Here is a 20,397-nt window from a genome sequence, read left to right as displayed (position 1 = left end):
TATTGTTTTTCTAATTACCAAAATACTTTTAAGACTTAAACCATTACAAAAAAACAAGACTACAAATGTAAGAAAATGAAGTACTTACGGTTATCATAAATTGGGTTCGAGACAACAGGAGGAAGAGCAGTCGTCAAATTACCATGTTCATCAGGGAGGAAAACTTGAAAACATAGTCTCACCACATTGAGGTCACAATCTTCAATATCATTCAGCTGTTTTTCAGGGACTGAATAGTAAAAAAAAAAAAAAAAATTTAAGAATGTAATAGTCACATAGACCTAAAGTCCTGCTAGGTCCTCCTCCCTGCCCATTATAGCCAATAACCTTGAATAGAATCCAAATCTGTACGAATACAAATAGGATAGTATACAAAGAATGCCTTGTATCATTCTTATCAAGTAGTCACTATCAAACAGTATTTGATAAATTATAGCCATGTTCAGGAAGTAACTATCTCCTCACCTGGGGATAATCCCAAGTTGACATTAATACCAAATCAAAGTTTTAAAAAAAAGTTGCAAGTTTGTACACAACAAAGAATGGCATTTACCCATTCATTCAACAAACATGTATTTGGTCCAGGTGTTGTATTAAGGACTCTGTAAATTATCTCCTAAATCTGTAAAAGAATTACTTTCATCCTCATTTTACAAATGAGGAACTGAGTTTAATTAGCTTTTTTGAGATGGGGGTCTCACTCTGTTGCCCAGGCTGGAGTGCAATGATGCGATTTTGCCTCACCCCAACCTCTGCCTCCCAGGCTCAAGTGATCTTCCCATCTCAGCCTCCCAAGTAGCTGGGACTACAGGCACATGCCACCACGCCCAGCTAATTTTTCTATTTTTTTGTAGAGATGGGGTTTCACTATGTTGCCCAAGGTGGTCACGAACTCCCAGGCTCAAGTGATCCAGCCACCTTGGCCTCCCAAAGTATTGAGTTTACAGGCGTAAGCCACTAAGCCTGGCCTGGAACTGATTTTAAAGAGAGGAATTACTTGCCCAAAGTTTCACAGTGGCAAAGTGGAAATGTGAACTCAAGTCATTAAATTTAGAGCCTATGCTTTTAAAAATTGAACTCTATTAGAAAATTGTACATATGTTATACATAAAAATGACATAAACAAGAATATCTACTAAAATGTGGATCAACATTTTAAGGATGAAATACCAAGAAACAAACAAAGTAAGATAGCTAGTTTCCATAAGAAATTTTATGTGTAAATTAGCTTTGTTTAAAAATTTTTTTAATTAAAAATTTTACAGTTCTATAAAACTAGAAAAGCTCATGACAGAATATAGTATAATAGTTTGTTAAATTAATATTTGAACCAGAAATCCAGTTCCAAAAGAAAATATTGCCTTTTCAAATGCCATAAGCTAAAGCACTAAGTTATATTTTTAAAAAGCATGACATGCACATTATTTACACAACAATTTTACTTTGCAAAGTATTAAATTTTGAAACACTAAATTTAGAAACACAGTTAAGCCCAAATTCCTTATTTTACAGGCAATAACTAATAAAAATGATTATGTATTTTGTACTGTTTTTATTTAATGACACTGACAGCCTACGTAGCTATCACAACATTTAGAAGTATCCCAGTATTAGCATTCTTAGCCTAACCTTTGAAAGAGTGCATTAAAAAAATCTGTACTCTGTACAACTGAAAGGTCAAAATGTTATGATACCAACGCTTGGGTTACAGCAGCATACTCTACTGGCACTATTGTGTAGGCGATACGAGAGCTACCTCTTCAAAACCCATTTTTATAGCATTATAAATGTAGCGTTCAAGATATTGGTGTCTATCAATTGCAAAGATGAGTAATCAATATGCAAAAAAGATAAATTTGTAGCTAGATGTTCCTGATAAGTTTAAAAACAAACCTATGTGAACTCTGTCAATGGATAAACCAACTGTGGTATAGTCCTACAATGGAATAAACTCAGCAATAAGAGAGAACAAACTGGCCAGGCATGGTGGCTCACGCCTGTATTCCCAGTACTTTGGGAGGCCGAGGTGGGCGGATCATGAGGTCAGGAGATCGAGAACATCCTGGCTAACACGGTGAAACCCCGCCTCTACTAAAAATACAAAAAATTAGCCGGGCGTGGTGGCGGGCGCCTATAATCCCAGCTACTCAGGAGGGTGAGGCAGGAGAATGGTGAACCCGGGAGACAGAGTTTGTAGTGAGCCAAGATCGTGCCACTGCACTCCAGCCAGGGGGACAGAGCGATACTCCATCTCAAAAAAAAAGAAAAAGAAAAAAAGAACTATGGGGGGTATATACTCCCAAATGAATGTATCTCAAAACCATGCTGAGCAAAAGAAACCAGATACAAAAGTATACTGTATGCTTCCATTTATATGCAGTTTTAGAAAAGATTACTCTCCAGTGACAGAAGGCAGATTAGTAATTGACTGAGGCAGAGGCAGGGTAGGGAAATGAGCGAGAAGGGGACCAAGGAAATTTTAGGGGGTAATGGAGATGTTCCACATCTTGATTGTGGTGGTGGTTATGTGGCAGGATATATTCTGGTAGATTTTATTGCACCTCAATAAAAATTTATTTTAAATATTTTTAAATGTTACATAAAAGAAAAATAAATAAACTGGTCAATAAGCCAAAGTTTAAAAACATTTAGTCACATAATAGCTCTACTACAGGGAAGAAATTTTACCTACCTCTCAGAAAAAATCACTATTTATGAGATTTTGCTTTGAATCTTCTCAATGTGTGGAAATACAATTACTACTGCATCAGAATTACTTTCATCTCTGCACAACATGGTTAAAAACTACTGACAGGCAAGAATGACAGATACCCTTTTTTACCCAATGCAAAATTCAGTGTAAGGCTGAAAACCCAGTTCAAAACTTCTTTTCTATAAAGCCTAACTTCATGCTCTGCAGTGGAAGGAATATTTCTCCTCTCTAAATCAGTGCAAGACTTGACCTATACCTTTTTTTTTTTTGAGACGGAGTCTTGCTCTGTCGCCCAGGCTGGAGTGCAGTGGCACGATCTCGGCTCACTGTAAGCTCCACCTCCTCGGTTCACACCATTCTCCTGCCTTAGCCTCCCGAGTAGCTGGGACTACAGGTGCCCACCACCATGCCCGGCTAATTTTATTTTATTTTTTTGTATTTTTAGTAGACGGGGTTTCACTGTGTTAGCCAGGATGGTCTCGATCTCCTGATCTCGTGATCTGCCCGCCTCGGCCTCCCTAAGTGCTGGGATTACAGGCGTGAGCCACTGCGTCTGGACGACCTATATCTTTCTTATGCACTTAAAAGTTTTAAAATCTTACATGATAATCATTTATGTATGCCTCTTCTATCTTATTAGACAAAGTTTCAAATGAAGTCAGAAGGGGTGTCTGATGTATCTCCACTAGGCATCGAACATAGTGGTTTTCAAACATTTGATATTTATTATACATTTCCTCAATTAACATAAATGACTGAAGAATTACTTAAAGGCCTATCAAATAACCAAACATTTAGATATTTTTTACAAATTACTGAAGAAAGCATAAAGTAAAAGTTAATAAAAAAGAAGTTCTACTTTTGGTAATGGCAGATGATAATCCATAAACTGGGACCAATTCAACCATAAGAAAGTGGACAAAATATGAAACAAAATTTCTCTAATGACATCAGACAGTTAACAAGGTCATAAAAAATCATGGGACAGGATAGGAGAGAAGAAAACCCACAGTTCAGAATGAGAGGCCACTTTTATCTAAATATAGCCTGACAATTTTCTAACAGATGGTTAAGAAGATTGAGATGAACTCTCAATAAACTATGGGAGAAAATAAAGGAGTTAAGAGTCTGCCAAGGATGTGGGATCTGATAAATACCCAAGGCTTTGGGGGATTTGAGGTCTGGAAGAGCTACACCCTAGGAGTAAGGGTGAACTGGAAACATATCAGATTTCAGGGATGAAAGCCCATCTTCAAATAACCTAAATCATTCACTGATTTTAGGTGATCTGGGATTGCTAGTGTACTTGGCCACTAGCCAGAAGAAAATTTTCTGCAGGGAGATAATATTGTAGGCCTAAAATCTTTACACTTTTTCACAGAAAATGACTGGTATTTTATCTTAGATAATCAGACATATGAGGAGGCAAAATAAAAAAAAATTTTTTTTTTTTTAAAAAAGAAAGCAACAGGCAATAAAAACATACCACAAAATATCCAAATAATGAAGTTTTCAGAAACATAATTTAAAGTAACTATACTTAATATATTCAAGGAATTAAGATTGAGAGTTTACTGGAGATCTTGAAACTGAAAAAAAGGAATCAAATTCTAGAACTGAAAAATATAATAAATTGAGATGAAGAATACAATCAAATTTATCAAAAGTTTTATAGAAAATATGTTGTGTCTTGTCTTTTTATACCCCAAGGATTAAAATGTTTACCAACATAGTCTACCATAAATTTTTAAAGTGTTGATTCACTTTAAAGCCTTTAATCCATCTTCAGCTGATATTTGTATATGATGTGAGGTAGGGAATCCAACTTAATTAAATAACTATTTTTTTCAAGCTTCCTTTCTCGAACATTTCCTCCTTTCCTCTTGATATGACATGCCACCTCTGTCATACATTAAAGTCGCGTATTTCCTTAGCTCTGTTTCTGGGCTCTCAATTCCTTTTCTTTTTTCAATAATTATACATTTTTATCTTATAAAAATTGGGTGAATATGTAGATTTAAATTGACAAAAATGTGTATTGAACAGTTCTGTCTTTTACAGCTTAAAAGAAAGATTTTGGACGAAAATGAAATATCTCTTCTTGAAATGATTTATTTCTATTTTATAATACTTTTGAGCACTCTTGCAACTTCAGAAGATCTTTTATATTTTTAATTTCAAATCTGCTTATACAAACAGTAAGTCTTCACTTAATGTCTTCTAGGATGATGTCTATAGGTTCTTGGAAATCACAACTTCAAGTGAAACAACACTGTAATAAAACCAATTTTACCATAGGCTAATCAATATAAATAAGAGTTAAGTTTCTACGGCAAACTTCTGGTCACAAAAACATCACTAAATTTATAAGTAAAGACCAAAACACTTGTAATATTAAATACTGAAATAAATCTGAGCTATACATACATTTAAGAAAGATTAATAAAAACAAGTTAAGATAATAATTTACCCAATTATTCCAGTTCAGGGTCACAGGTGATTGGAGTCTCTTCGGGGCTCTCAATTCTACTCTAATTAGTCAATCTGTCTATTCTTATCCCAATATGACACTGCTTTAATTAGTATTAATACTTCTCTCCGATGAGGTCAATTTCTCCTCACTGTTCTTTTTCTATAAAGTATTCTGTTCCTGTTTAGAATTACCATATTTAATATGGAATTGCATTGAATCTATTTATCAAGTGGGGGAAAATGACTTTTTTTTTTTTGAGACAAGAGTCTTGCTCTTCACTCAGGCCGGAGTGCAGTGGCATGATCTTGGCTTACTGCAACCTCCACCTCCCGGGTTCAAGTGATTCTCCTGCCTCAGCCTCCCGAGTAGCTGGGACTACAGGCCCATGCCACCACACCCAGCTAATTTTGTATTTTAAGTAGGGACAGGGTTTCATCATGTTGGCCAGGATAGTCTCAATCTCTTGACCTCGTGACCCGCCCACCTTGGCCTCCCAAAGTGCTGGGATTACAGGTGCAAGCCACCGTGCCCAGCCCAGAAAAATGACATTTTTACAATATTACTATTAGAGAGCATGGAATATCTCTCCATTTATTTAAGTATTCTCTAAGATCTCATAATAAAATTTTATAATTTCCCCTAAATAAATCTTGATTATCATTTCTTTGTTTCTACGTACTTTGTATTTCCTGACGATATTTGCTTTAATGATGTTTTCTAGCTATTTGCTGCTGAGGTATGGAAACATGATTGACTTTTGTATACTAATTTTTACATCCACTAACCCTTTTAAACTTTATTTTTTATTCAGTCTCCAAACAGACTGTCAAAAATTGCCAATGCTGACTATACTGAAAGTCATGACAACAGGGTATTAGGAAAAAGTTTTCAATTAACAATAACCACTCCTGAGATAAACCTCACTTGGCTATACTGTCAATGTGCAAAGCTCACTCTTTTAAACTTATTTGAAAAATCCATTTATATATCTTTTGGGTTATCACTATAATAATTTCAAATAATTACAGTTTTATTTCCTCATTTTTCAATCCTATGCCTCTACTTTTTGGGGGAGTCTCACTGTACACTGGCTACAATGCTCACTGCCCTGGCTATGATCTTCACTACAATGTTGAATAGAAGTGGTAAAAGTGTGCCTCGGTTTCTCATTCTTAATTTCAAAGTGAATGCTTCTGATATTTCTCTTATTTAGGATAACGCTTACTGTAGGCTTTTTAATAGATACATATTCTATAATACAAAATGCAGTGTTTTATTCTGTAATGTGAAAACTGATACTCAGTTTTGTTTTGTTTTGTTTTGTTTTGTTTTGTTTGAGATGGAGTCTCACTCTGTAGCCCAGGTTAGAGTGCAGTGTTGTGATCTTGGCTCACTGCAGCCTCCAGCTCCAGGGTTTAAGAGATTCTCATGCCTCAGCCTCCCAAGTAGCTGGGATTACAGGCGTGCACCACCATGTCTGGCTAATTTTTGTATTTTTAGTAGAGACGGGGTTTCACCATGTTGGCCAGGCTGGTCTGGAACTCCTGACCTCAAGTGATCTGCCCACCTTGGGCCCCCATAGTGCTGGGATTACAGGTGTGAGCGGCCATGCCTGGCCTGATACTCAGTTTTAACATTTGCAAAAACTAACGGAAGGAAGCATGAGACCAATAAAATGCTCTCAAATTCCTCTTAAACTAGTTTAAAATTTCACTTTGTAGTTAGTCAAAAGAATGTAAGGTAATAACTATTCTACTTCCTTTTTATGTGTTTTTGGGGTTTTTTTGTTTTTGTTTTTTGAGACGTAGTCTCACTCTGTCGCCCAGGCTGGAGTGCAATGATGCGCTTGGTTCACTGCAAGCTCTGCCTCCCGGGTTCACGCCATTCTCCTGCCTCAGCCTCCCGAGTAGCTGGGACTCCAGGCGCCCATCACCATGCCCAGCTAATTTTTTGTATTTTTAGTAGAGATGGGGTTTCACCATGTTAGCCAGGATGGTCTTGATCTCCTGACCTCGTGATCCGACCGCCTCAGCCTCCCAAAGTGTTGGGATGACAGGCGTGAGCCACCGCGCCCAGCCCCTTCCTTTTTATGTTAAATGTTTAATCTACCTTTAGAAAGAAATATCACTCCTTTAACCCTAAAATCAGGTGTGTAATGAGAATTTCATTTTTAACCAAGAAGATATTATCATGCTACATTTCTTTCATAAGCAGGAATTAACTTTTTACAATCAATTATGATATTTACTAGCTCTAGAAGTGTAACATTTCTAAAATTCTAATACTGTCAAACACTACTAAAATAAATAATAAGGCAAAAATACACAGCATATGGAATAACAATTTTTTTTTTTTTTGAGACGGAGTCTTGCTCTGTCTTCAGGCTGGAGTGCAGTGGCGCCATCTCAGCTCACTGCAACCTCCGCCTCCGGGTTCAAATGATTCTCCTCCTGCCTCAGCCTCCCAAGTAGCTAGGACTACAGGTGTGCACCACCATGCCCAGCTAATTTTTGTATTTTTAGTAGAGATAGGGTTTCACCACGTTGGCCAGGATGGTCTGTATCTCTTGACCTCGCAATCCGCCCATCTCGGCCTCCCGAAGTGCTGGGATTACAGGCATGAGTCACTGCACCTGGCCTGAAATAACAATTTTAAGAACTATGTCTCAGCCAGGCAAGGTGGCTCATGCCTGTAATCTCAGCACTTTAGGAAACTGAGGCAGGAAGTTCACTTCAGCCCAGGAGTTCAACACCAGCCTGGGCAACATACGGAGACCCTGTCTCTACAAATCATAGAAAAAAAAAAAATGAACTAGGTCTCACTTAAGGACAAATTTAAAATTTAGTTATAATTAATTTACATTTTTGTTACTTAAAAAGTATATAAACTATCCTATATATATAATAATAAAAGCTGACATTTAAGTGTTCATGTGCCAGGCAAACGGTAAAGATGCTAGAAGTATACTAGAAGTATATCATTAATTTACTCAATCTTTCAACATACTTATTGAGTATCTATTATGTGCTACCCCAGTAAAATGTTAGATACAAATATGAAAAGACAATGCCTGACCTCAGTGAGATGAGTATCCGGATGAGAAATAGATACATAAACTGAAATTATATAATGCAACATGAAAAATGTTATAATGGAAGTATGCTCAAGGAATACTGAAAGCAAGAAAGTACACAAGTTCTGCCTAGGGTAATGAAAAAAAGGCTTCGAAAACTCTGACTGCAATGAAGAAAGGACAACGAAGTACATATGAGCCAGTTTTTTCAAGCTTTAAGTTCTCAGTTGTAAGGAAAGGCTTTTTCTTGTATTAGACCAGACTTCAGAAATAAGAATCTATGTTAGACTACTTGTCTTATTAAACCGTATTCCCTTTCAGACTACTAAGTAATGTAGTTTTCCCAAACTCAACTGTATAGCAGCCTTTTACTCTCATAACGACTCAAGATTCTCTTCGTGGGAAAATAGCAAAATACCTAATAAAACTTAATTGCAAATTCTTTATTGTCAAAATCAATTTTATTGCACAAAATTTAAAATTTAATATAGAGTTTAGATATTCTATGGAGTTTAACTGCCGCATACTAGAAATCCTAACATTTCATTACCAAAACACGTAACTAGAAAATGATATATAATTAAAAATTTTTTGGCCGGGTGCGGTGGCTCACACCTGTAATTCCAGCACTTTGGGAGGCTGAGGTGGCCGGACCACGAGGTCAGGAGATGGAGACCATCCTGGCTAACATGGTGAAATCCCGTCTCTACTAAAAAATACAAAAAATTAGCCAGGCATGGTGGTGGGTGCCTGGAGTCCCAGCTACTTGGGAGGCTGAGGCAGGAGAAGGGCGTGAACCCGGGAGGTGGAGCTTGCAGTGAGCCGAGATGGCGCCACTGCACTCCAGCCTGGGCGATAGAGCGAGACTCTGTATCAAAAATAACAATAATTTTTTTCAACTTTTGCAGTTAAGAGTCCTCTACAAAGTCTAACTGCCACTCTTGTTCTAGCTAAGTACACACTGTTAAAATCTGATATTGGAGTCTTTAAATTCCTCACCCAAGTTAGACTTTGGCACATATTAAACAATTTGAATAATCCTTTACTTGAAGCCTCAAATTTGACAGTATTAAACTGCTTTATGTCCCCTTAGATACTGTTCCTTAGTTTTAAAGAACTAATGACAAGAAAGATACAGACCAACCTTAAAACAACTAACTGGGGAATCTATTGTGTGCAGGCAGAAACTCAATAGCTCAAGGCACTTAGCTGAGAAGATAGAGATTTATATAACAGTAAAACAAATACATTGTTTAGGTGCCAAAGTGAAATGGAAACAAGATTCCATCACAGACCCTGTCCACAATGAGCATGAAATTAATATTTGAAGACAATTCCTGAAGAATCAAATGATCTAACAGATAACACAAAACTTTCAATGATTAATTGCTGAGTATACAGTATAATTAGGAAGATACTACCTCAGACTTAAGAGAACTGAGAAGGCTTTCAGGGCATCTCAGATAAGGAAAACAACTGTGATATTTTTGGTAGAAAAGTACAAATAAGACATGTTTGTCCATTTATTCTTTCAACATTTTTTTGTCTGTTTTGTTTTTTGAGACGGGGTCTCACTGTTATCTAGGCTGAAGTGCAGCGGGATGATCTGGGCTCACTGCAACCCAGCCTGCTGGGCTCAAGTGATCCTCCCACCTCAGCCTCTGGAGCAGGCTGGGACTTGCAGCAAGCACCACTATACCACCCAATTTTTTGTAAGACGGGGTTTCACTGCGTTGGCCAGGCGGTGTCTGCCAACGGTGTCTAGGAGTCTCGAACTCCTAGACTCAAGTGATCCAACCACCTCGGCCTCCCCAAGTGCTGGGATTACAGGCATGAGCCACCGTGCCTGGCCCTTTAAACACATTTTAATCAAGCTTCTTTCATGTGCCAGAGATACATGGAAGACAGATCTCATCCTCCAGAATTTCATGATTTAGTGAAGGAAAAACATGTAAACAAAGTTATAGCAAACCATATTAGAAATATATACAGGATGGCCGGGTGCGGTGGCTCACGCCTGTAATCCCAGCACTTGGGGAGGCTGAGGCAGGTATATCACAAGGTCAGGAGATCGAGACCATCCTGGCTAACATGGTAAAACCCCGTCTCTACTAAAAATACAAAAAAAAATTAGCCGGGTGTGCTGGCAGGCACCTGTAGTCCCAGCAACTCAGGAGGCTGAGGCAGGAGAATGGCATGAACCTGGGAGGTGGAGCTTGCAGTGAACCTAGATCTCGCCACTGCACTCCAGCCTGGGCGAAGACTCCGTCTTAAAAAAGAAAAAAGAAAAAAAGAAAGAAATATATACAGGTACTGGCCAGGCACGGTGGCTCACACCTGTAATCCCAGCACTGTGGGAGGCCAAGGTGGGCAGATCACCTGAGGTCAGGAGTTCAAGACCAGTCTGGCCATGGTGAAACCCCGTCTCTACTAAAAATAAAAAAAAAATTAGCCGGGCGTGGTGGTGCGCACCTGTAATCCCAGCTACTCAGGAGGCTGAGGCAGGAGAATCACTTGAACCTGGGAGACAGAGGTTGCGGTGAGCCAAGATTGTATATATATATACGGGTACTTTGGGAAAACAGAGTAAAGGTCAGGGAAGGCTTTAAAGAGGATGTGATCCTTAAACTTGGAGGATGAGTAAGAAAAATTCACCAGGCAGATCAGGGTATTTCATGCAAAGGAACTGCACATATAAAAGCAGAGAGGTAAGAAAGAACATGGCTCTTCTAACGGTGCAGATAGTTCAGAATGGCAGAAACAAGTTACGTGCATGTGTGCACTCAGAGGTAGAGGAAGGTGGGGTAGGAAGCTGAGGTACAGAATGAAAGACAGAATGGAAAGCAAGGCTTCCGGATTATGAAAGGCTTTAAATGCCATACTTGACAAGCTGAATTCAGCATGTAGATCAGATCAAAGTTCCTCAAAGTAGACTCTGTGGATCACTTGCATCAGAATCATCTGAGATAGAGATTTTCAAATTGTAGTTTGGGAACCACTGACTGTAAAATTAATTTAGTGGGCTAGGTAAGCACTAACGAAGCAAGAGAGAAAGAAAAAGAAGAGAAAGGAAAGGTACAGAATAGAATAGAGAACACTGCATGTAGTAGGGTGATATGGTTTGGCTCTGTGTCTCCACCCAAATCTCATCTTGAATTGTACTCCCATAACTCTTATGCGTTGTGGGAGGGACCCAGTGGGAGATAATCTGAATCATCAGGGTGGTTCCCCCATACTGCTCTCGTGGTAGTGAATAAGTCTCACAAGATATGATGGTTTTATCAGGGGTTTCTGCTTTTGCATTTTCCTCATTTTCTCTTGCTGCCGCCATGTAAGAAGTGCCTTTCACCTCCTGCCATGATACTGAGGCCTCCCCAGCCATGTGGAAACTGTAAGTCCAATTAAACTTCTTTTTCTTCCCATTCTCAGGTACGTCTTTATCAGCAGAGTGAAAACGGACTAATATACAGGGTATCGTTGTCCTAAGGGTGTGGTGTATGTATATATATTGAGCTGAAAAATAAAATCTATTTCTTACTGTGGGTCACAGTCAAAGAGTTAAGAAATACTGATCTAGATGTTTGTTAAAATGCAGATTCCCAGCACACCTGTCTTTCAAGTCACCTGCTTGGCCCTCTTCCAAGTGTACTTTTCTTCCTTTCCTTCCTGCTCTAAAGCTTTTTAATAAACTTTCACTCCTGCTCTAAAGCTTGTCTCAGTCTCTCCTTCTGTCTCCTGAGGAGGCAAGAATTGGGGCTGCTGCAGACCTGAACAGATACTTCTGGCTGCTAACACACTTTGGTGCCATGTGACTCAGATAAGTTATTATTTTAAAAATGTTTTTTAAAATGCAGATTCCCAGGATCCATACCAGCCCTATCAAATTAGTGGAAGTGAGGCCTGAAATCTGCATTTTTAACAAGTACTAAGATATTCCTATGCACATTCAAATTGAGAACCACTGAAGTGCTCGGGAAGGAATGAATGTTTTAAAAACAAGTAAACAACAACAGAAAATGTAAATAGTGGGAAGGATTAACTGGCAGAATTGTTCCTTCCCCAAATCAATATTCATCCAGGCAGCACGGTAGAGCTGTTAAAAGCATGACCTTAGAGCCAGGCTCCCTGTGTTCAAATCCTGGCGCTACCACTCATCAGCTATATAACCTTGAACAAATTACTTTCCTTTTCTTTGCTTAGAGATGGGGTCTCGTTCTGTAGCCCAGGCTGAAGTGCAATAGTGAGAACACCATTCACTGCAGGCTTGACCTCCCAGGCTGAAGCAGTTTTCCTACCTCGGCCTCCTGAGTAGCTAAGACCACAGCTGTGTGACACTGCATCTGGTTAATTAAAACATTTCTTTTGTAGAGATGGGGTTTCACCGTATTGCGTAGGCTGGTCTCAAACTCCTGGGCTCAAGCAATCCTCTCCACCTTGGCCTCCCAAAGTGCTGGGATTATAGGCGTAAGCCACCGTGCCTGGCCTACTTATTCTTTTTTTTTAATAATCAATCTTTTTTTTTTTGAGACGGACTTTCACTCTTGTTGCCCAGGTTAGAGTTCAATGGCGCGATCTCAGCTCACCACAACCTCCGCCTCCCGGGTTCAAGCAATTCTTCTGCCTCAGCCTCCTGAGTAGCTGGGATTACAGATGTGCGCCACCACGCCCGGCTAATTTTTTTTTTTTTTAATTGAGACAGAGTCTCGTTCTGTCGCCCAGGCTGGAATGCAGTGGCGCAATCTTGGCTCACTGCAACCTCCACCTCCTGGGTTCAAGCAATTCTCCTGCCTCAGCCTCCCAAGTAGCTGGGACTACAGGCGCATGCCACCACATCCAGCTAATTTTTTGTATTTTTAGTAGAGATGAGGTTTCACCACGTTGGTCAGGCTGGTCTCGAACTCCTGATCTCGTGATCCACCCTCCTTGGCCTCCCAAAGTGCTGGGATTACAGGTCTGAGTTAACTTTCCTATGCTTCCATTTTCTTATTTATAAAATTGAGTTAATAATAGTACCTATTTCGTAGGTTGTTATAAACATTAAATGAAATAAAATAAAGCACTTACTATCTACCAAGAACTATTTTAAGTGCCATTATGAGTATTCACTATTAATTATCATGCCTGAGTCGGGCTCAGTGGCTCACACCTGTAATCCCAGCACTTTGCGAGGCAGAGACAGGTGGATCACTGGAGCCCAGGAGTCTGAAACCAGCCTGGGGAATATGGCAAAACCCATCTCTACAAAAAATATAAAAACTCTTGCTGGGCGTGGTGGGTAACACCTGTAATCCCAACGCTTTGGGAGGCCAAGGCAGGAGGATCACTTGAGGTCGGGAGTTCAAGACCAGGCTGGCCGACATGGTGAAACCCTGTGTCTACTAAAAATACAAAAATTAGCCAGGCATAGTACATGTCTATAATTCCAGCTACTCGAGAGGCTGAGGCACGAGAATTGCTTGAATCCAGGAGGTGGGGGTTGCAGCGAGCTGAGACTGTGACACTGCACTCCAGCCTGGGTGACAGGGTGAGACTCTGTCTCAAAAAAAAAAAAAAAATTAGCTGGGAATGGTGATGCACACCTGTAGTCCCAGCTACTTGGGAAGCTGAGGTGGGAGAATCACCTGAGCCTGGGAGATCAAGGCTGCAGTGAGTTGTGATCACATCCCTGCACTCCAGCCCAGGCATCTCAAAAAACATGCCTGATTCTGAACTGCCAAAACTAAGAAAAAGAAACTCCACAGACAGCATCTTCCTTTTTAACCCTTTATCACTGGAGTCAAGGAACCTGTAAATGAATCCCAGGTCTGCCACTTATATTTGCAGCATGATTTGGGACAGTTAACTAACAAAAGCCTTGGTATTCTCTTCCATAAAGCAGAATTGTTCCAACAATTAAATAAAATAGTGTACATAAAGCACTAACGTTTACTCCCTGACATACAACAAGTGCTTAATAAATGACAGCTATCACTTATAATTTCCTTGTTTTATATTGCATCTAGACTTATCTGCCTCTTTAAAAGTCTGGCCTATTAATTTGGCAATGATTCACAATTTTAAATGAGCATACTCTTGACCCAGAAATTTTCCATTTCCAAAAATTTATCCTAGGGAAATAATCACACAAGAGCTCAAAGTGTATGTTCAGTGGAGCTTTTAAAACAAAATGAAAACAACATAAATGTTCATTAATAGAAGACTAAATAGACCAGGTACAGAGGCTCATGCCTGTAATCCCAGCACTTCAGGAGGCCGAGGCAAGTGGATTGCTGAGCTCAGAAGTTCTGAGACTAGCCTGGGAAACATGGCGAGACCCTGTCTCTACAAAAAATACAAAAACTAGCTGGGCATGGTGGTGCACCAACTACTCAGGAGGCTGAGGTGGGATGATCGCTTGAGCCCAGGATGTCAATGCTGCAGTGATCTGTGATCACATCACTGCACTCCATCCTGGGTGACAGAACAAGACTACCTCAAAAGAAAAAAAAAAAAAAAAAGATGACTAAATAAACAAGTTATGTTCCACCCAAACAATAAAATACTCTGTTAAAAAAAAATAAAAAGATTTGTAAGTACTGACACAGAAAGTTTAAGGTATATTCCTGAGTGGAAAAAAATGAAGGAGTAGAATAGGATATATAGCATGATTCCTTTTATATAAAATATATATTTCTACATATAACTAAATATGTATAAAGAAAATTCTAGAAAAATATACGTCAAACTTAATAGCAGTCTCCCCTGCTAAGGCTGGAAGGGAAGAAGGGGACTTTTGCTTTCAGCTTTATACTAAATAGTATGAAAAATAAAACCTAGAGAAAAGAGATGCAGATCTTATGGCTCATAAAACAGTAATTATCTGTGAATATATTCCTTAAATTATCAACATAGCTCTTAAATTACTTTTATACATCCAGGAAAAATACAAACCACTAGTATAAGGATGTCTTAAATATGACCAAGAAATATATTCTTTGAAAATATTATAGTCAATTAATTCCTGGCTTCTGCATATTTAAGTAGCTGCAGAAGACTTCAGAATGGAGGCTACTCTAAGTATAGGATGCCAGCATCTACTGTGGTAGTACCTACCTACTCAAACAATACAGACAGCTTACAAGTAACAGGAAGTATTAAGTATTTATACCTATAGCACAAGGCAGATAGTACTATAAGTATAAATACTTAATAAATGCTATCCTCAATAAAATTCACTAGACAGTAGATAAACATATACACAAATATGCTATGAAAATAGTTTGTGTGATATCTATTATCTCTATGCTTCTTCTTCCACATTGGGATTAAATCTTACTGGCGAATATACCCTTGAGCTAAATGCACCCCAATACCTTATAAACACAGTGCCTAGTTAACATTCAAAAGGGGCAGAGTATGTTGTCAGCTGGAAGTGGCATAAGGATGGCCACATTCAGAAAGGATCACAACATTTTGAAGTTTTATTATATAAAACAGTGATACTCTCCAACAATACCAAAAACCTCTGTGTGCGTAAGATTTTTTCCAACAACTGTGAAGAAACTATTTTAAATAGTATACTTCATTCCTCAGATACAGGTATAAGTCAATAAGTAGAAAAGTAAACACAGAATTTAAAACACAGGTTCAAGATATAAATAGCTGGGCACAATGGCTCACACCTGTAATCCCAGCACTTTGGGATGCCGAAGCGGGTAGATCACCTGATGTCAGGTGTTCGAGACCAGCCTGGCTAACATGGTGAAACCCCATCTCTACTTAAAATACAAAAATTAGCTGGGTGTGATGGTGGGCGCCTGTAATCCCAGCTACTTCGGAGGCTGAGGCAGGAGAATCGCTTGAACCTGGGAGATGGAGGTTGCAGTGAGCTGAGATTGTGCCATTGCGCTCCAGCCTAGTGACAAGAGCAAAATTCTGTCTCAAAAAAAAAAAAAGGCCGGGGCAGGGGGGAAGAAAAAATAAATAGAAATCAACACCCAAATAAAGAGAAATGATTTTATCAAACATACTTACCATTGAATGGATTGATTCCTGCCTTTATTCTTGAAATAATAGCTTCTTTTACTTCTTTTTTCTTCACACATCGAATACCCAGATTTTGGAAACTAGGAGGAAAAAAACAATATTCAAAACTGCATTATAAACACATGGAATACTGCAAAAAGCAAACATAGCAATACTGAAGTTATCATGCTGTCAGCTGGACATACCAAAGCATGAATGTCCTTCCAATTGCCCTTAATAAAGATCAGAGAGTAAGAAGTGGGGTTATATGGCTGGGTGCGTGGCATGCCTGTAATCCCAGCACTTTGGGAGGCCAAGGCAGGTGGATCACCTGAGGTCGGGAGTTCGAGACCAGCCTGACCAACATGGAGAAACCCCGTCTCTACTAAAAATACAAAATTAGCCGGGCATAGTGGCGCATGCTTGTAATCTCAGCTACTCGGGAGGCTGAGGCAGGAGAATCGCTTGAGCCCGGGAGGCAGAGGTTGCAGTGAGCTGAGATCACACCATTGCGCTCCAGCCTGGGCAGCAAGAGCAAAACTCCGTCTCAAAAAAAAAAAAAAAAAAGGAAGTGGGGTTGTACTTCTAAGAACTGTTAAAATGATATATACTATATCATTTTAACATACAGTGTTTTACAATTACATCTTACTAATATGCCTATGTCAAACATACCAAAATATAGATTAACTGTAAAGCAATACCAAATGGTAAAATTTACCTCCCAAATTCGGAATCAAATCAATAAAGTCTGTATGTTTGATAACACAAAGCAAAAGCTGTAAAAAGATGTTCACAGGCTGGAGCTCACACCTATGTTTTGCTAGGCCCACAAAAGTGTTGCCTATATTTTTAAAAATCTGCACAGATTATCTACATTTAGAAATCGGGTAATTGCATATGAACATCTGGATTTCTGGCTTCTCTTGTACATGTTAAAGACCTGGCAATACTAGGTTGGCACAGAAACAACAGGCTAGGGACTGAACCCCATTTATGCAGGGCTCTTCAGTTTGCTACAGTGCCTGTTAGTCCTCCTACACTTGACCCACACCACTCTTTTATGCTGTTTGCCTAGCTCCACAGAGATTTGCTTTTTGAGCCCTGAATTCACTGTTACTAGCAGTAGAATATGTTTTGTGCCATATAAAGTTACAGCCATTCATCACAAAATATTACTAAAATTTTTTTATTAGAAAGAATTTTAATGCTAACAATATTTAACAAGTTTCAAAATGTCATTTACGAAAAACTTCCCAATAGCTACAAATATTACTAATTTGCATATGTGTAGCATAGATGATGGTGGGGGGAACTCCCCCACCACCATCAGTCATACTTGTTCCCACATGGAAAAACCATGACATCAGTAAAATTGGGTGGGTGTGAATAAGGAAGCAAAACTCAATTATAATAACATTACTATTGTTCAAACTTCACATGACACTTGCAACTAGAGGCTACTTTGTCTGCCTGTCTCCATGCTCATGCTGTCTTATGTTCATGCTCTTCACATTCAACACATTTACAATTTTGCTAGCACCTAAAATATCTCACATTTCCTTCCTCTGCCTCCAATAACTACAAAAATAAATCTTAAAAAAAAAAATTTTTTTTTGAGATGATCTCACTCGGCCACCCAGGCTGGAGTGCAGTGGCACCATAACAGCTCACTGCAACCTCCACCTCCCAGGCTCAGGTGATCCTCCCACCTCAGTCTCCTGAGTAGCTGGACTACAGGTACATGACACTCTACCCAGCTAATTTTTATATTTTTCTAGAGTAAGGGTTTCACCATGTTGCCCAGGCTGGTCTCAAGCTCCTGGACTCAAGCATCTGCCTGCCTCAGCCTCCCAAAGTGCTAAGATTATAGGGATGAGCCACTACGCTTAGTCGGCTAAAGTTTGAATTCTTAATCCTTTCTTGAAATCTAGGAACTATAATCCTCTTCCTGAAAAGTATTCCACTTCTTTGAAAGATTCTTGGTTTGATTCTTTTTCTTTGGCAAAAGATTTTACAGAATTCTTCATATTAATATATTTATATTACTTCATTTTGTTTCATCTGGATAATCTCATATTTGACTGCTAGTCACAGAATATTAGAGGTGGTGGTAATTTTTGAAATTCTGAAATGAAGGATCAAGAGATTGTTTGAATCAATTATTCATTCATTCATTCACAGACATTCAACAAGTTTTGGGGTTCGTACTATATACCAAAAACTCTGCAAAGTAATGGGGATATACAATCCCTTTCCTCAAGAAGCTTACAGTCTAGTGGAAAGGTTGGCAAACTAACTCATCGACCAAATCCAGCATCTTGTCTGTCTTTGCACATAAAGTTTTATTGGAACACAGCCAAACTGATGTTTACATATTATCTATGGCCGCTTTCATGCTACAACAGCACAGCTGAGCAACAGAGACCATACAGCTTGCAAAACCCCAAATATTTACTATCTAGTACTTTACAGAAAAAGTCTGGTAGTCTCTGGTCTAGTGAAGCAGATATACATTAAATAATCACACATACACAAATGCTAAACCGCAATCATAACAAGTTTTATGAAGGAAGTATACATGATGTTATGGGAGCCTATGATGGAACAGAAGAGACTTCCAGGCAAAAGGAACAGGTCACACAAAGACCCCTATAGAAGAGCACTGGAGGAGGAAACAGAGGAAACTACAGGAAGGCTTTGTGAGTGGAGTGTAAAAATTAAGGAAAGTAGAGTTAATTGGAGGCTAGAAATACAGGTGGGTCATGTGGGCCTTATAGGATACAGAAGGAATGCTGTCTTTATTCCAAGAGCCAAACAAACCCATTAAAATGTTTTAAGCAAGGGAGAGACAATTCCATTTGTATGTGGAATTCCATAAGATCACTCTGGCTACAGTGAGGAAAGATAGAAGGTTTGGAAAAGGTACAAAATGGTTGATGCAAGACCAGTCAGGTTATTCCAGCAGCCCCGGTTTAGACTATAGTGGTAGTACGACAGTGATGAATTTCACTGAGTGAAGTGGATAGATTCAGAACCGCTTGAGAAAGTAATTGTTAGTAGATTCAACGTGTACACCTGGATGAGGAATGCCAGAGATGACACCTATAGGCCTTTCATAGCAATCACTAACACATGGCACATTGGAACAAGACCAATTATGAGGGGAAAGAGAGATGATCACAGTAAAATCATGGTTTGGGGCATATTCTATTTGAAGTGCTTTTTTTTTTTTTTTTTTTTTTTAAGAGATAAGATCTCGCTATGTTGCCCAGGCTGGACTCAAACTCCTGGGCTCAAGCAATCCTCCTGCTTCAGCCTCCTAAGTAGCTGTAACTACAAGCATTGGGCACTGTGCCTGGCTACTTAAGGTACTTTTGAGACATTAAAGGGAATATGTTGAGAAGGCAATCAGACTAAATACTATTCCCCACCAAAAGGAACCAAGAATCTCTGGAAAAAGCTGATAGCTTCATGGCTGGGCAAACAAAGCACAAGATGGCCAGGCATGGTGGCTCATGCCTGTAATCCCAGCATTTTGGGAGGCTGAGGCAGGAGGATCATTGAGGTCAGGAGTTTGAGACAAGCCTGGCCAACGTGATGAAACCCTGTATCTACTAAAAATACAAAAATTACCTGGGTATGGTGGTGCACGCTGGTAATCCCAGCTACTTGGGAGGCCAAGGCACAAAAATCACATGAACTCGGAAGGGGGAGGTTGCAGTGAGGCGAGATCGCACCACTGCACTCCAGCCTGGGCAACAGAGCGAGGCTCTGTCTCAAAAAAGAAAAGCACAAGTCTTGAACATTTTGTTTTGTCAGAAAGTAAAAAAGTGCTCAAAGAAAGATGAAGACATATCAAAAAAACACAGGAGACAGTTTGAAGAGGCTTGCATTAATCAAATCTGAGTCAATTTGAAAATCAAAAGAATAACAATAACTATAATACATTAAATACAAGAATGCATGAGTTTACAGTGATACTTTTTAAATGGAGAAAGAGAGGAAGGGAAAGTTCTTCTTTATAATAGAATGCCAAGATAATATTGCTAATAATGTAAAAAACTGAAGGAATATTTTGAGAATTATACTGCATCACTTCTATAGATTTCTTGCCCAAAATGTTTAATGTTA

At 39.1% G+C, this 20,397-nt stretch overlaps 1 protein-coding gene and 1 non-coding gene across 5 annotated transcripts in view; both read right to left on the bottom strand.

Moving 5' to 3' along the window:
- REL (REL proto-oncogene, NF-kB subunit) overlaps positions 1-20,397 on the bottom strand; it is a 42,266-nt gene that overhangs the window by 5,914 nt on the left and 15,955 nt on the right. For 3 of the 4 annotated variants that reach the window (XM_003908686.3, XM_021924848.1, XM_021924847.2), the window contains 2 exons: positions 16,273-16,364; positions 89-229 (listed from right to left, as the gene is read on the bottom strand). In XM_003908686.3, the coding sequence (XP_003908735.1) occupies positions 89-229; positions 16,273-16,364 (233 nt within the window). Of the gene's footprint in view, positions 1-88; positions 230-16,272; positions 16,365-18,312; positions 18,392-20,397 lie in introns of all 4 variants that reach the window. The other variant, XM_021924849.2, reaches the window with a different exon arrangement.
- LOC116270475 lies at positions 5,998-6,137 on the bottom strand. The gene has a single exon (XR_004178502.1). It is a non-coding gene; the product is annotated as a U4 spliceosomal RNA (small nuclear RNA).

The sequence above is a fragment of the Papio anubis genome, chromosome 14 (genome assembly GCF_008728515.1).
Source record: "Papio anubis isolate 15944 chromosome 14, Panubis1.0, whole genome shotgun sequence".
Taxonomy (NCBI): Eukaryota; Metazoa; Chordata; class Mammalia; order Primates; family Cercopithecidae; genus Papio; species Papio anubis.
The sequence above is the reverse complement of the archived record's forward strand: the minus strand, read 5'-3'. Positions and strand labels throughout refer to the sequence as shown.